Source organism: Cervus elaphus, chromosome 27 (assembly GCF_910594005.1).
Source record: "Cervus elaphus chromosome 27, mCerEla1.1, whole genome shotgun sequence".
NCBI classification, from domain to species: domain Eukaryota; kingdom Metazoa; phylum Chordata; class Mammalia; order Artiodactyla; family Cervidae; genus Cervus; species Cervus elaphus.
In genome coordinates this window covers 36,164,834-36,182,728 of record NC_057841.1, presented here as the reverse complement: position 1 = coordinate 36,182,728, position 17,895 = coordinate 36,164,834, and the positions used below count along the sequence as shown (strand labels likewise).

The following is a 17,895-nucleotide window of genomic DNA, read 5'->3' as shown; positions in this document are numbered from 1 at the left end:
TCCAGCTTAAGCAAATACCTCATTGGCAATGAGTTGAAAGTGCATCTCTGACCAAAACCCATTTGGACTCCACCTATTCTGTGCTGCCAGTTAAATCTGTGTCCATCTGCTTTAACAGGCAGCTGAGTTGGGAAAGGGATGACACCTTTTCTTAGGAGAGTAACCTTCCCATCTCCCCTGGGAAGGATTAATGGGATCCCCATGGGCACAACCAAGAGTTTTCTTAGACTCTGTTTTGAATCCTCTTTCAAGCACAGATGAATGGAAGCTCAGAGCTTAGAGTTCTAATTCAGTGCCATGACTTTGGCATTTAAGCCTAGAAACATTTTAAGGCATGTCTGTAGTGGAAAAGCTATGACAAACTTAGGCAGCATATTAAAAAGCAGAGACATTAAAAAAAAAAGCAGACAACACATCCCTTTGCCAACAAAGTTTCGTATAGTCAAAGCTATGGTTTTTCCAGTCATCATGGATGGATGTGAAAGTTGCGCCATAAAGAAGGCTGAGCACCAAAGAACTGATGCTTTCAAATTGTGCTGGAGAAGACTCTTGAGAGTCCCTTGGGCTGCAAGGAGAGCAAACCAGTCGATTCAACCCTGAATATTCGTTGGAAGTATTGTAGCCATGCGTTCCGGGAAACAAACTCACTCAGAAGGACAATGCCGATAGTGGAGTGCAGTTTATTACACCGGCGGGCCCAACGCAGAGTCTCCTCTTAGCCAAGGACCCTGACCAGTTTTTGGGAAGCCTTATATACCATAAGTGTACGTGCTCAAACCCACCTCCCCAAATTCTCTGAAACTAGTCTGAACAAAGGAAAAGAAAGATACAATCAAAGTTAACCTGTGATTCATATGCCTTAAGCCTAGGTAGTTAAGAGTGGACAATTATCAGTAGGCCTGTGGTCATACCCCAATAAGCTTAATAGAATTTATGATTCTGTTCGGTTACACAGATAATTAGGGTATTCTTTTAGGCGATGGAGTGTCTAGGTACGAGCCCTGGGGCTCTTCCATCCGAAGGGGTCTGGTTTTTCCAGTTGGTATGTCGTTTCCATAGATCCTGGGCATATAGCTCAAAGTCCACAGTCTGGCCCAAGATGGAGACCTGCTTTCAAGATGGAGCCTGTTCTGTCTGTTTCCTCCTTCAGAAGGACTGACGCTGAAACTGAAGCACCAATAGTTTGGCCACCTGACGCAAAGAGCCGAGTCATTGGAAAAGACCCTGATGCTGGGAAAGATTGAGGGCAGGAGAAAAAGAGGGTGACAGAGGGTGAGATGGTTGGATGGCATCAGCGACTCAATGGACATGAATTTGAGCAAACTCTGGGAGCTAGTGGAGGACAGAAAGGCCTGGCATGCTGCAGTCTATGGAGTCACAAAGACCCAGCCACAATTTAGCAATTGAAAAACAACAAAATAGTTCTTTGAAAGTAGGTTTTTGGTTTACCCCATTGCCTTGCTGAGTAATCTGAGCTTTGGCCCAGTGATGGGGCTGTTTTTTGGAGCTGGACCCTTCAAGCAGGGTCCTCTGAGATGTTGTAAGTGACTGTCTCTTGGATTCTTTGTACCTCTGGGCCAGACACCAGGCTGAAAGTAAAAAATCTGACCCATCTCACAGACGACTCTAGATTTTTGTGATGTTGATTCTCCGCACACCTCAGTACCCTCAGCACTTGCTCCTGTGTTGATTTATCGTTATATAAGCTGGTAGAGAAGAGCTGGGAGTTTGGAGTCAGACAAACTTCCGTTTGAAATCTGGCTCTCCGTTGATCAAATATTTAAATATCTGTGGATCTTAGTGTCACCACCTGTAAAGTGGAATTATTAAGCAGGATAGAGGGATTTGAAATAACATATGCAAAGTGCTTTGTTTTCATAGTCATGCAGTGGTACCATAGGTGACCATGATGATTCAGTTTTTCACTTGGGAGCAGCTGATCTTCAATTAAAAAAAATGACTTTTCAGTAATAGATCTGCTTTGTCATATGCCCAGGTTTCGGTGTGAATGCCAGCACAATACCTGTGGGGAGACGTGTGATCACTGTTGTACGGGTTACAATCAGAGACGCTGGCGGCCCGCCACGGGGAAGCAGAGCAATGAGTGTGAAGGTGAGCCCTGGAGGAGGGACCCTGGGACGCAAAGCCCCACCCACGACCCCCTCCCTCATTTCTGCCTGAGGACTGAATGCATGCGTGCTCAGTCGCTTCAGTCGTATCTGACTTTGTGTGACTTTATGGACTGTAGCCCACCAGGCTTCTCTGTTCATGGGATTTCCCAGGCAGGAATATTGGAGTGGATTGCCATGCCCTCCTCCAGGGAATCTTCCCAACCCAGGGATCAAACCCACGTCTCTTATGTCTCCTGCACTGGCAGATGGGTTCTTTACCACCAGTGCCACCTGGGAAGCCTGCCTAAGGACGGAGGACAGTGTTTTTCTTGTGCTTGTGACCAGGGCAGGATCATGTCAGTCTCGGCAGTCAGAACTGTCCATCCCAACGAATAACTCACTGACTGGAGGTAAAAGTGCCCCACTCTAAATTCAGATAGAAATATGTGAACAAAAATAGCAACAATAGTGACCATTAATATCTATATTAAACATTCACTGTATGCAAAGATTGGGCAGAGTGCTTTGACAATTGGCCTCTCTTTTTAGCAATCTAAAATGTGATGCAGCCACTATTAAATTTTAAACCCTTACAATTTCTTAGGATGTGATACTGGATTGGAATCCTGATTTTTTTGAGGACCGACATCCAGAGAAGGTGGTGAGATTGATGTCTAAACAGAGAGCTGGAAGCACTAAGGGAATAGGACTGAGGGGGATGTAGGGTGGAGGGGACCAGAGAAGGAAGGAAGAAAGGCGAGAGGCTGCTTTTAATTATGGGCACAGTGTAAAGAAAAAAAAAATAAAGTGTTATTTTAACAAACAAGCCCTATGACAGCCAACTAAAGATTTTCTTTTAAACTCATCTTCTTAGAAATTCACATATTTATTCCATTTGCTAGAAACATTTTTTAACTTGTCGTTATTGACTTTGGAGATTGTGGCTTATTTTTTGCTGAATATTCTTAGCATCTGAAGATGAATTTGCTTTTATGAAATGACCAAAAGGTGTTTGGATCCAGGTTTGTGGAACTAGGGGGCTTCCATGGTGGCTTAAACAGTAAAGAATCTGCCTGCAGTGCAGGAGACCTGGGTTTGATCCCTAGTTCAGGAAGATCCCCAGGAGAAGGAAATGGCAACCCACTCCAGTATTCTTGCTTGGAGAATCCCATGGACAGAGGAGCCTGGTCGGCTATAGTCCATGGGATCACAAAGAGCTGGACACAACTGAATGACTAACACTTTCGCTTTTTTGTTGTTGTTGTTTTAACTAGATGGGTAAGAAAGCATTTTGGCCAAATAATTCTTGTAACTGTTAAGAAATAAGACTGATTTCTGTCACCGACAGAATTACTTAGAATGCATTTCTGGTGAGGCGTTCCAAGTGAGCTTGGAGAGATGCTAACCTTGCTGGACGGTGTGGATGCTGTCTGGGTGAATGGTCAGGTGATCTCCAGGTCCAGGGTGTTACCTGGATGGCCATTCTCACTTGATAGTCAGAGCTAACAGTTCCTTTGCAGTGAATCCCCTACTTCTTATCCCTAGATAAGAGGGCCAGGAAGAGGGAAAAGTAATAATCAGGGGTCGTTTCTTTCAACACTCTTAGATGCTGGCTTAAAATAGTTTGATTGAGTAAATGTTATCACATAAACTCCAACACTGGTCATATGATTTGTTTTCCAGACTAATGGGACCCCTCAGTGAATGACATGCTTACTCCAACATGCGTGATGACTTTTAAATAATTTCCTTTCATAAGTTTTTAACTTTCTTACACTTGCCAAAATGGCTAAAAATTACAGGCTGCATATGGAAATCAGACCTTGTAAGATATTTGCTAGATGCTGTCTAAATTCCATGTGAGTTACTGCACTTCAAAATAAAGACTCCTGAAGAAATAACTGATGTAGTAAATAGAAATGCTTTGAAAAATCATGGCGCCACTGAGGAAATGAAAATAAAAAAATGTTCAAGCTCTTAAAAACAGGATAACTGGGGACTTCCCTGGTGGTCCAGTGGTTAAAACTTCACCTTCCAATGAAGGGGGCTGTCAGTTGGATTCCTGGTTGGGGAGCTAAGATCTGCATTCCTCAGGGCCAAAAAACCAAAACATAAAACAGAAGCAATGCTGTAACATATTCAATAAAGACCTAAAAAACAGGTTAATTTGGAATTCTAACTCAATCTTCTTCCCTAATAGATTTATCTGAGAATTTGATTAAAATATACAAATTCCTGGAAAGATAGAAAATTCGATCTAGGTGGAATGTAGTGAATATATATTCTACCTAAGAGACAACAAGAATTTTACTTGTGTTAAATCTTTTTCATCTTGGCAATGATGAAAATCCTAAATGGGTTTTAACTATATTTTCTAATTTTATAAGTATCATATATTAATTGTAAATAATTTAGAAATTATTTCTTTTTTTTTTTTATTGTTATTATTTCTTAAAGTAAAATTATTAATACTTTTATTACCCTAAGAGATCCGCTATTAATATTTTGTTAGGTATTCTAGTGTTTTTTCATACATACTTTAAATGCTCAAGAGTATATTATTTTATACAATTTTATATCTGGATTGTTTTCACTTAGTATTTAAAAATATTTTCCCATGTCATTAAAAACTCTTTGACATCCTTTTTGATGGCACATGGTATAGTCATTCTTGATTCAAGTGTGTCTATAAAGTGTTTGTTTTGCTGAGTCCTTACTGTGTGAGGGCACCCTGCTCTATTACAAACAAAACTTGAGCAGTGCTTGACTTCATAGAACTCTCAGCCAAGCAAATATACTGTTGTTTGCTCAGCCATTTCCCTGTGGTTAGATGTCAAGATGACTTCCATTGATCACTATTATAGATACAGCTGAGATGAAAGGCTTGGAATGTTGACTGAGAGAATAGGTTTTGGAGTCACAGAAAGACAGGTCAGGATTCTGCCTGTCTGACTTGTGAACTCTGTGAGTGAACACTTCCCTTCACCTCTCCAAGCTGCAGCATCCCCATCTGGGCTCTGGACATCATCATACCTCCCCTAGAAAGATATTGTGCATATAAAATGAGATAACGCATGTAATGCTTTCCCTAGTATATCAGGAGCTCAGTTATTCTCGGCAGTAGGAGTAGTAGTAATATTCACTTTGTGCAGCTTAATTGGCATTTGGTGTTCAGTCTTTGTGACCCCATGAGCTGCAGCACGCCAGGCCTCCCTGTCTTTCACCATCTCCCAGAGTTTGCTCAAACTCATGTCCTTGAGTCGGTGATGCCATCCAGCCATCTCATCCTCTGTCGTCCCCTTCTCCTCCTGCCCCCAATCCCTCCCAGCATCAGGGTCTTTTCCAATGAGTCAACTCTTCACATCAGGTGGCCAAAGTATTGGAGCTTCAGCTTCAGCACCCATCCTTGCAGTGAATATTCAAGGTTGATTTCCTTTAGGATTGACTGGTTTGATCTCCTTGGCATGTTGGTTTATCTTACTTTGTTGTAATTACATATCTTATTTTTTTAAAAAAAGAGAAACTTTCTCATAGTTAATATCAAACAAAAGAAGGTATAAATTGCATATGGTTGTAGGCTGATCTTTGTGTAAAATCTCTAGAATTTTCCACTGAGGGTATCTATGGTGCCCCAGAATGGACTTTCTTGTAGTTCAGTGAGCAGTAATTCTCTTGGTGCAGGGGTTTACTGAGGATCTCATAGTCATGATGCAGTACTAACTTAGAATGCTCTTTCCTCAGCATGCAACTGCCATGGCCACTCCACCGATTGTTATTATGATCCAGATGTCGAGAGGCAGCAGGCAAGCTTGAATATCCAAGGCCTCTATGCAGGTGGAGGGGTCTGCATTAACTGTCAGGTAAGGCACTATTTAAGTCAGCCTCGGAAATGAACATTCAGGAAGCCCTACTCTAAAACAATATTACCGGCTTCCCTGGTGGCTCAGTGATAAAGAATCCGCCTGCCAGTGCAGGAGTCATGGGTTTGATCCCTAGTCCAGAAAGACGATGCATATGCCACAGAACAATTAAGCCTGAGTGCCACAACTATAGAGCCTGGGAGCTGCAACTACTGATGCTCGTGTGCCCTAGAGCCCGTGCTGTAGGAGAAGCCACTGCAATGAGAAGCCTGTGCACCACAACTAGAGCGTAGCCCCGGCTTACTGAAACTAGAAAAAAGCCCATACAGCAACAAAGACCCAGAATAGCCAAAAATAAATGAATAAGTGATATACATAATAAATAAAAATATATTTTAAAACATTTAAATTATAAGACATTTAAAAAATAAATGATGTCAAGAAAGTGATATGCAATTGAAAGGATTTTCTGACACCTTTTCTCCACTTTTGTACATAGAAAGCCTGCTTAGCTGGATGTAATTTAGAGATTGTAGGGAAAATGGACTGAGGTATATTTGCCCAAACTCTGTTGATTAGATTTTTGGGTCTTTGCCTAATTGGAGGGGAGAATTCCTCTCGTCTTGACTGCTATCCATGTTATAGTAGAAAGGCTCTAAGATAGGACAATTTGGTATCAATTTCCATGCTAACTTTAAATCCCATTTTCAAATGGATTCTGAATCTATAGGAAGTATGTCATGATCAGTTAATGATGTCTGCCATTGACATTGACAGCAAATAAGAAAAACTGATTCTTCATCCCTTCTGTAGAATGATTGGATTCACTGGAATTTAGCTAAGAGGTGTATATAGCAGAGGAGGATATATGTATATCTGCCTCAAGATATTCATTAAAAATTGTGTAAAGTGTTCATGAATTTAGTCTATATTCTGTCTTGTTTTCTTTTAGAATGATATTTTGTTAATGTTGCCATTAAAGAGGCACTTTACATGAGGTGCCTATTTGTATGGAACCAGGGATACACACCCTCAGAGAAACCCACCGTTCTCTGCATGGCTCCCTCTCCACACATTTTATATCATCTGTCATCACAGTTAAATACAAGTAAATATGCACCATAGGTTTGTTATGAATCATTGGGTTTTGTGAGTCAGTGAAAAATCCCAGAATCTTGTTAAAGCTATGTATTACAGGACCTTCAGTTGATCTGCGTGCACATAAACGTTGCAGGTGCACTGGATGGTCAGAAATTTGATGAAGGGTTTTTATGAAAACCCTATAATGGATGTCATGTTAGTGATGAAATACTGAACTCGTTCCTTCTAAAGATTGGGAACAAGAAAGGATTCTTGTTAAAATGCCCGGGAAGACCCAACCACTGCATAAGACAAGGGGAAAAAAAAGTATTAAGGTCAGAAAGGAAGAAGTAGAACTAGTGGAACTGTTTTCTATTTGGAGATGACATGATTGTTTATGTAAAAAAGCCTAAGGAATATACAAGACAATTACCAGAACTAATAAGCGAATTTAGTAATATTGGAGGGTACAATGATAATATAGAAAAGCTAATTGTATTTATATATACTAGTAACAAACAACAGGAAAATGAAATTAAAATTTGATTAAAACTAGTATAAAAAAACATAAAATGCTTAGGAACAAATTTAGCAAAAGACATGTAAGACCGCTCTGTTAAAGCTAAAAAGCTTTGCTGAGAGAAATCTAGAAAAAACTAAATAAAATTGAAAAATGTAACATATTTATGGATTAGAAGACTCAGTAGTATTAAGATATCAGTTTTCCCCAAATTAACTCTGTACAGAGTTAATGGAAGTTCTTTTTTATTTTTTATAAAGACGTTGACATGTGGATTAAAATTTTATATGGTTATATAAATGACCTAGAATATTCAAAGTTGTCTTAAAGAAACTAAATACAATTGGTGAACTTATCATACTTCAAGATTAACTGTAAAGTTACAGTAATCAAAACACTGCTACTGACATAAGGCTGGAAGAATAGATCAGCATTGCACAACAGGGAGCACAGAAGCAGACCCAGACTTGGGTCATTTTATGTCCACAATGGACATTTTATTTTTGATAAAGGTACCGAGGCAATCTAGTGGCAGGAGGTGGGGAGAGAAGAGAAAGTCCTTTCAACAAATAGTTCTGGAGTAACTGGATTTTATATGGGAAAAAGTTAACTTTGACCATCCATCTCAAACATACACAAAAAACTAAATTGATATGGATCAGACCCAAAACAAAGTTAAAACTTTAAGCTTTAGAGAAAAATATAAGAGATAATCCTGATGATTCAGAGGATGAGCAAAGTTTCCTTAGGGCACCGAAAACAATAACCATGAACAATAGACAAACCAGACTTCATCAAAATGAAAAACTTCTGCTCACCAAAGGCACTGAAGAAAATGAATAGGCAAGCCATGAATGGGGAGAAAATATTCCCAAAACATCAGTCTGATGATTGGTTGGTATCCAGGATGTATAAAGAACTCCCACAGCTCAGTAATAAAAAGACAAATAACCTAATACAATTGCAAATGGTTTGACTATCCACTTCACAGAAAGTGGATGTATGAATGGTCAATAAGCATACAATAAACACTTCATAAAAGTGGGTATCTGAGCGGCCAATAAGCAGATAAAAGGCTTAACGTCTGCTTGGGTTGACGTTAAGTCATCAGGAAAAATTTGGACCCAAGTTCAACCTGATGTGCTCTATCTGTTGGAAGCCATAGAGGCCAAGAACAGAGTTGAGAGGGTCATTGGCATTTGATGTTTCCTATTTCCTATAGCTGTTTCCTATTTGCCCAAGATATTTATGCATGTAAATGAAGTCAAAGAAGTGGCCAATGTGCTTTTGACCTCAGTGTTAAAGTGAATTCAGATTTTAGCCCACAGGATAAGAAGTGGTAATAAATAAAAGTCTGTAATTAATAAAATCATATTAAAGGGGAGAGGATCCAGAAAGGGTCCTTGTTCTCCTCTCTGTGTTCTATGCAGACTCCTTTAGAATCAGTGTGTTATATATATATATATATATATATATTTTTTAATTTCCTATTGCCTTTCCTTTCATCAATGAAAGAATATTGTCATTCTGATTGTTTTCCAGTGGTGGTGGTGGGGGGGGCAGAATTGAGCTAGATTCATCGTTTATAGTTCTTGGAAATTGATGGTGCATGTTGGGTAATTTGATTTTCTGACAATTACAAGGATTAGCTGTGAAGTATAAAAGGCTTCCTGTATTGTACTTTAAAATGAGCTCTGTGTGTGAGACACATGCCTACATTTTCAATTCTCATAGCAGAAATGTTTGGGAAATGGTTTCAGAGTAAAGCACAGATAAAATTTTGGAATGACGAGAGAAGGAGTTGTAGATGCAGTTTCTTCCAAAATTGAAGAAGATAAAAATACACACGTGGCCCTTTATTCCTAGGGTTAAGCCAAAAGGTGATCTATTATCCATTCATCACTGTGGAATGAAGCTTGGATGAGTAGCCCTCTGGAGTTTTTGCTCACTCAGATATCAGGTGCTTCAGTGAGAGGTAGCGAGGAAAACTTGGCCTGTTCAGTTCGTGGCCTCATTTCCTCTTCCAATGGGGAAAAAATTCCAGAGCCAAGTTCAAGCCAGTGTCCTGTGATAAATCTTGGAGACTCAAGGTCAAGATCTGTGCTTTTTTTTTTTTCTTCAGTGATTTTAACATTACAGTTGTGTATGACAGAATTATTTCTCAGGATGAATAGCACAAAATAAGGGCTTCTCCTGTATTCTTCCCTCTAAGTTTCTTTTGTTTCTTTCTAGCATAACACAGCCGGTGTAAACTGTGAGAAGTGTGCTAAGGGCTATTATCGCCCTTATGGCATTCCGGCCCATGCCCCTGATGGCTGCATTCGTAAGTTTCATTCCAATTTGGTGTGTCTTAGACTGCAGGGAGATCATTGGGCTAAATTACGGTTGGCTAATAATTCCTTTTGTTTTCTCTGTCTCTTCATATTATTGGTTCTACTCCTTACTAACTGTGTGATCTCAGTTACATAGTCTTTCTGAGAATCAGATTTCTTCTATATAAATGGAAATGATAATCTAGTCTCGAAGATTAAGTGAATTGCCATCAAAACCGCCTAGGAAGGGATTTCCCTTGGCAGTCCAGTGGTCAGGACTATGCTTCCAGTGCAGGGGTCATGGATTTGACCCCTGGTTAGGGAGCTAAGATCCTATATGCCACATAGCATGGCCACAAAAGAGAAAATAAATAAAACAAGAAGAAGAAGAAGAAAATAATTAAAAAAAAAAAAAAAGAAACACACCAAAAAACCACCTGGGAAAATACTGAGACTTGGGCCTGTCCCATACTAGGCCTCCAACAAATGTTTTCTGTTGTTTTGGCATGTTTCTGTGATATCCAGTAATTTCAGATTTCATCAGAATTAGCATAAGACACATATTTCATACGGATTTATGAATATTCATAATATTCAAAATAGTTATGATTCTTCGAGCACTTGCTATATACAAGGCTTTGCCTGAATAACAAATTTCTTTTCTCACAACAAACTTAATGTATTATTAGTCTCCTTTTTAGATGTGGAGAAATCAAAGGGTCTGAGTAGTTAAATATTTTGGCCCAGGTGACAGAACCACTAACTAGTAGGTTAGGATATTGTTCATATCTGTCCAGTGCCGCTGTAACCTACTGCTTCCATTGTACAGAAAAACGCCACTTTTTTCCCCCTATGCAATTATCAGTCATAGATCAGATTATGGACTTTGTTATGCATGTGAAATTGTTTGATTCTTTTATGTTCTCTAGCTATTGCAGTTAGAAAACAATTCCAGTCCTGAAGTTGACTTCCGTGCCCACCTTCCCCCCAAATTCATTCATTGTATCATTAAGGTTTGAGGGCATCATCGTTGTTAAAAGCGGGTCTCTGTTTTCCCTCGATCTTCCACATCACCCCATGAAGTATGCCCATTATTTTTCTTGTGTTCACAAAAATAGGCATTGGCTAAAGAAAACAGGACATTGTGAATATAGTCTTGCCTTATCAGGAACCTCAGTTTTCCATCACTTTTCTAGTTTCTTTCTTTGTCACTGTGATGGTCTCCTGGAGGTATTAGAGGCGTAGCACTGAGAATCCACTGGACGCATAAATAATAACAAATTAAACAAAGGACCCCAGGAGAGGCCAGGCTGGGGGATGCTTGATGCTCATGACTTGTGCAGCCTCCCAGGTCCTCACCGCACAGAGACTCGGCTGAGCTGTGACAGTATTTTTGCTGCCCAAGGTGAGGACTTGGGCCAGGTCAGGGGAAGTGAGGGTGTTACCAAGCCTTTAACAGCCTGTCTGTCCCTCTGGAGTGCAAACCTGACCATCATGTCGGTCACAAAAACTGCCTTCAGTCAGTCTTATTATTTGATTCTAACATTTGGATTACAGACGTGATCTTGCTGTGCTGTCCACGGATTATATATCAGTGTCTAGGCATCTCACATTCACGTCCACAACACAGTTGTGTAACGAGGACCACTCTGGACATTGGTAGTTGGCTCACAGCCAGGAGAGGCTCTGCCTGGCAGCCCTGCCAGGGGCTGCCGTACATGCCCACCCAGTCCCTTCAATGGGGGAGAGTGCCTTTTGCCTCTTGCCTGGTGGGCTGGGTGGTGCTCACATCATAAACCTCATCCTCAAGGCCTTCCCTTGAGGTGTGACTAAGCATTAAAGCCTGTCTCTGAAGGCCACAGGGTTGAGTCACTGCAAACAAGTGGAAAGCAGTGGCCTTTCAGGAACACATGTGGACCAATGATGAAGTACTGGATTGGCCAAACAGTTAGTTTGGATTTTTTCCATAGCACCTTATGAAAATACCTGAATGACCTTTTCAAACAACCCAGTAATAAGGACATTAGGAAATATTGGCTCTAAGAGGTGCAATGAAGGACGGACCCTCTGAAATCCGGGGTTTCTCTTAGCCTGCAGCTGCCACCCGGAGCACGCGGAGGACTGTGAGCAGGGCTCCGGCCGCTGCAACTGCAGGCCCAACTTCCGCGGAGACCAGTGTGAGGAGTGTGCGGCCGGCTACTATCATTTCCCACTTTGCTCCAGTAAGTCCTGGTGGTAGAAGGGGAGGCCTGGCTCCTCGGCTCTTACCTGGGCTTTGTGCATCGACCTCTGAGGGCGTGGCAGGCGGGGCGGGGAAAGAGAGGGGGACAGAAATAGGGCCAAGAAGGCTGTATTGGGTTGGCCAAAAACACGTTCATGTTTTTCCATAAGATGTTACAGGAAAAAAAAAGAAAGAAAAAAAAAAAAGATGTTACAGGAAAACCCAGATGAACTTTTGGGCCAACCCAATATCTGTGTGAAAGTGTTTCCCAAAGTTTGGAACATTACATTTATATGAGTATATTGTATAGTATTATTTATCTCCAACGTGTTAGGCTGTACCATAGACATGACCATCTCATCAGACCCAAGGGGCAAATATTGGCAATTTCAACTTAATAGTAATCCATGTGTGAAGTTTTTCTTCATAAACCTAGAAAAAAAAGGGCTTCCAAATATTTATTTGCACACACGTGTGTGTGTTGTATTTCTGGTGGCCAAGGGATGTGTCTGCTTTTACCCACTTAACAGGGGAGCCCCCCATCTCACCCTACTGTCATGACCTAAGAGAATGGCTCAGCACCTCAGAGAGAAAAAATATGTATTTGTTAGAAACACCGTAGAACAGGGAGCAAGTGTGTTAGTATTAGTCACTCAGTCCTGTCCGACTCGTTGGGACCCAGTGGACTATAGCCTCTGTCCACGGGATTCTCCAGGCAAGAATACTGGAGTGGGTAGCCATTCCCTTCTCCAGGGGATCTTCCCAACCCGGGGATCGAACCCAGGTCTCCCACACTGCAGGCAGATCCTTCACTGAGCCCCCAGGGAAGAACACGGAGCAGGAGAGTCTGAAATCTGCCGTGCAGGTTGTGGCGAGAGCCATGGTTCTGTTTGCTCTGCATCAGCCTAGAAACTGGAGTTTGGTGTCAGGACAGAGAAACACTGTCTCGGGAGGAGGCTGCCACACTGAGACCTTAGTTGTTGCCCATTCCCACCTCACAATTCTCCTATCCTGGGAAAATCACGTTGAATTTGAGGCTGTGCAGACAGGACGTGTGTGGCCCTGTCTGGCGTGTGGTCACCATCTGGCCCCGTACGCACCTGCGGTCCTGGGGTCACTGTTCAGTGAGCACCCACTTCCACTGTTGAGTGTCCCAGTTTGGAGGAAGAATTATATAACCATCTTAGAGTTAAAGGAGCCGACTTTTAAGCCCAAACATAGTAACACTGAATCAGGGCTTAATCAGTTAGAATCCTTAATTACTGGAGAGAGGCTGAGCAGAAATTTTATTTTCATAAGCAAAGTTTTAGAGTAAAAACTTGTAAGGAAACATTTTTAAAAAACTAGTCTCAATTTTACATGAAAGAGCAATAAAGATACTAAAGGGACTTCTCTGGTGGCCCAGTGGTTAAGAATCCACCTGCTAGTGCAGAGGACACGGGTTCGATTCCTGCTCCAGGAAGATTCCACATGCCTTGGGGCAGCTCAGCCTGTGCGACGCAACTACGGAAGTCTGCAAGCCTAGAGCCTGTGCTCTGCCACAAGAGAAGCCACCGCATCGAGAAACCCGTGCACAGCAATGAAGACCCAGTGCAGCCAAAGTTAGTTAATTAATTTTTAAAAAAGATACTAAAGAAGTCCAGTTCAGCCCTAATCAACTGGGACTTAGCTATTGTGAGCACACAATATCCATTTCTGTTCATTATTATGCACATCATACTCATGTCTGACCTTCTTGGTTCTATTACTAGCTACTACACTTTTAAGTGTAGCAATATTTCCTTTTTTCTTTTTTGTCAGTTGGTTTTCACACACTGCTTTCACTTAAGTTGGAGCGGGCATCTTCCTAGTTACTGCAATTTACTGTTTTACTATGCTGTGCCCTTAATTTTTCTCTGTATTTTCTGATAAACTATTTTTCTAGGAATTCCCATCCTTCCTGTTTCTACTCCAAGTCCAGAGGATCCAGTAGCTGGAGATATAATAAAAGGCAAGTAATTTCTGACTTGGTTTAACTTCAGTAAAAACGTTCTCCATATTCCTTTCCTGCTTCTATGCACACAGCTGTGTCCGAGTTCAAATCATCCTTACGGGACCTTGGTGGTGCCTTGTGGGCGTGTTGCATTTGGACTCCTCACCCCTCTGCCTCTTCATCCTCTAATCCTGTCTGTGCTTTGCAAAGGCACTGCCTGATGAAGGCGACTAAGCCATTTGGATTGTCTGTCTCCAGTTTGCTCAGCAACCTTCAGTGAGAGTCAACTACCTGCCATGTGTCTTGGTTCTCCATGAAGGGACTCAGAAAGGGACTGAGTGCAAGCCATTCATTTGGGGGGTGACCCCAGGAAGCCTCAGTAAGGGAGTGAGTCTGAGACTGAAGGGGCCGTTTATGAAGACGCCTTAGCGAGCTTGGTCCTGCGGTAGCTCCTGGAGCTGCAACCCTCATGGCAGCTCTGGGAGACAGCAGAGAATTTGCTCAGCGTTCTCCCAGCTAAATGGAGAACTTCAGTCACCTGCCGGGTAGGGAGGGCTGCCTCTGGGCCATTACCTCTCTGGACCTGGCCTGCAGGGGGCGCCCAGGAGCTGCTGCAGCCAGAAAAGTGCCCAGGGAAGAGTGGCTGTGTGTGCAGAAGCAGGCTTTGGGGTGGAGAGGTGCTCTGTCTACATAATCCCTGATTCTGCATGTGTTTTGTGAGCACCTGCCATGTGTCTGGCACCGTTCTGGCTGCAGGGGACTTAGCAGTGAAATAAATTTCCCAGCCCTCCTGTAGTTTATATAACTTATATTTTAGTTGGGTGTAGAGTGGGGGCAACTCATACAGTAACATATTTAACATATAAATAAGTAAAATCACTAATGTGTTAGATGGTTAGTATGCAGGGTTGTGTCTTGTACAAGGTGCTCCTTTTAAATGGGAATCATTCACAATGGGGAACTTACGCATCCCTCAGGCTGTGTCTCGTATCATTGGTGTAAAATATTCCAGTTAAGAATTTCCAAAGGCAGGTGATGGATCGCATAGATTCAAGGTCGCTTTGGGGATATTTGAAGTTACTGACTCCCTATAATAAAGGTTGGCCAGATTTCTGTTCATTTAATCTCATTAAAAGTATCACAAAAAGGTACTGATTTATTTAAAGAGAAGCAATCCATCTGCAATACAGAAGACACAGGAGATGCAGGTTCCATCTCTGGGTCGGGAAGATCCCCTGGAGGAAGAAATGGCAACCTACTCCAGTATTCTTGCCTGGGAAATCCCAGGGACAGAGGATCCTGGTGGACTACAGTCCATGGGGTTGCAAAGAGTCAGACACAGCTGAAGCAACTGAGCATGCATGTGCACACACCCTTGGTCTCTTGGGGACGGTAGCTGTGCTTGACTTACTTCCTGATCTCCACGCATGGTATTCTACCCACAGTGGGTACAGCAAGTGTGTCCTTGTTTGCCGTTTGATTAGAATGGGGCTCAGCTTTTGAGCCTGGATTACAATACACATCTCTGGTCTCCTTCCACAAGCATGTTTTAGATACTCTGTTTCTGGTCTGTTTCCAGTAATCCCTTTGTTTTTCTGTTCCCTTTTCTCTCCAGATAGTCTGGTGGTGACTTAGGGAAGGAAATTTAATTGAATTAGAAGGGAAGTTCAGACTTCTGTTACAAAATATTAGGGAAGCCTCAGAACACAGCCTGGAGGAAAAGAAATTCCACTTAGAGCAGTTAGATTTGTTTGGGAATTTGAAAGCAGAGAGATCCCATTCAATTTGATTTTCTACTAATGCACTTTAAAAATACCCAGTTTGGGGCCTGACCTCTGGCAGTGAACCTTAGGAGTACAAACATCTCAACTGCCAGGAGATACACAACACTGGATGATACCAGGTCTCTCCCATCCCTGAGGATTTTAATTCACTGAGGCCCATTAATGTTTTCATGTCTTCTCAGTGGTTCTTACACAAAGCTGTGTTTAAGAACTTGCTTTTACAAAGTGTAAATGCCTGTGTTTCACCCTGAGATCTTAAATCTAGATTTCCAGGGTGAAGTTCAGGCTGGTGTTTAGAACAGATTTTCTAGATGATTCTGGCCTGTCTCTTGCATGCATGCCAAGTCGTTTCAGTCCTGTCCGACTCTTTGTGACCCCATGGGCTGTAGTCCACCAGGCCCCTCTGTCCATGGAATTGTCCAGGTAAGAATACTGGAGTGGGTTGCCATGCCGTCCTCCAGGGGATCTTCCCGACCCAGGGATCGAACCAGCTTCTCTTATGTCTCCTGCATTGGCAGGCGGGTTCCACTAGCGCCACCTGGGGAAATTTCTAGGGGTGAAGTTCAGGCTGGTATTTTGAACATATTTTCTAGATGATTCTGGTGTATGTCTCTTGTTAAGAACCACTGCTCTGATTAAAAAAAAAAAAGAACCACTGCTCTGATTAGAAGAAATTTGTATTTCATGGTTGGCAGACTTTCCTGTAAAGATATAATAAGTATTTTCAGCTTTGTAGCCAAAGTTGCATGTACTCGACTGCTGTTGTAACATGAAAAGAATAGACAATACATGAATGAATGAGCTCGGCTGTGTTCCAATAAAGCTTTGTTTACTAAAACAAAAGGATCTGACCCTCAGACCGTAGTTTACAGATCCGGGGACTCTATCAGCATCTCTTGAGTTTGGAATTCCACACCCAGGCAATGATGTTTTACCAGGAGATTCCAGTGTGCAGCCCAGATCGAGAAGTACTGTTCTAGAAATTCCATAGGCTCAGTTCCAGACACTTGAAACAAAGGAGACTTGAAGCAAAAGGACAGAACCATTTTGTAGGCCAAAATGTTTTTAGCTTTACATGACCCTGGATAATATTGGGATTTTCTGGGTCCAAGTGATCATTTATAACCACTGGGCATTTATTTTTAGAAAGTTCATGTTTAGTAGACATATCTTCAAGGGCTCTTTTTGAAAATGAAAGGATACATGAAACAGTCCCTCTAGAGGGACACTGGCCTCTGGGCACTCTTATATTCCTCCAAGTTCAAACGAAGAGTGATGAAGAGCAAAATCAACAGTTGCAGAAAGACTCTAAGTGCTTGCTTTAGGAGAGTGATGCCATCTTGGGATGGATTTGTAAAGCAGCCCATTTGGTTGGAAGACATGGCTGCCTGGAGGTTCCTTGACCCCATGAAAAGGTTTTGATTCCCCTGATCACTTTGTAAGGAGCTAGTTGTGATTGTTGTCTAGTTGCCAAGTCGTGTCCGACTCTTTGCGACCCCATGGACTGTAGCCTGCCAGGCTTCTCTGTCCATGGGTTCTCCAGGCAAGAATACTGGAGTGGGTAGCCATTCCCTTCTCCAGAGGAGCTATTTGTCCTTGCCAAGTTGTGAGTCAATGTGGGTGGGGCTGTGGCATGTGCTAATGATGAAAACTCTTAGAGTTGGGGGTGACAGCCTGCTGGGGCATGCCTTTGCGCTCTGTCCCTCCCCAGGCTGGGCATTTTAACCTGCCTGGCAGGGTGGGGCAGCCACTGTTGGCATGGAGACAGGCCACATATGGCTTAGAGAGAGACAGGTGAATTCTGATATCTTAGTTTGGCGGCTCTCTGTAGATGCCAGTAAAACAGAATTCAAGGAATGGTGTTTACCAAAGAGCACTGGAGTCTTGAATATTTAGCATATTCTTCATTCACTGAACTCTTATTAAGTGCCTTCTCTGTACCAGGCATGGGCAAGGCAGCTGCTAGTTCACAGTCGCTGCTCTCTGGAAGCCCCCAGGCCTGCAGGAGACACACTGGCAAACAATTATAGCAGCA

General features: G+C 42.2%; 1 protein-coding gene across 2 annotated transcripts in view; it reads left to right on the top strand.

The window, feature by feature from the left end:
• Positions 1-17,895, top strand: part of LAMA3 (laminin subunit alpha 3) — a 250,418-nt gene that overhangs the window by 71,012 nt on the left and 161,511 nt on the right. Inside the window, exons 7-11 of one of the 2 annotated variants that reach the window (XM_043889260.1) lie at positions 1,997-2,112; positions 5,853-5,971; positions 9,804-9,894; positions 11,974-12,105; positions 14,029-14,094. In XM_043889260.1, coding sequence (XP_043745195.1) covers positions 1,997-2,112; positions 5,853-5,971; positions 9,804-9,894; positions 11,974-12,105; positions 14,029-14,094 — 524 coding nt within the window. The remainder of the gene's footprint in view (positions 1-1,996; positions 2,113-5,852; positions 5,972-9,803; positions 9,895-11,973; positions 12,106-14,028; positions 14,095-17,895) is intronic. The other variant, XM_043889262.1, reaches the window with a different exon arrangement.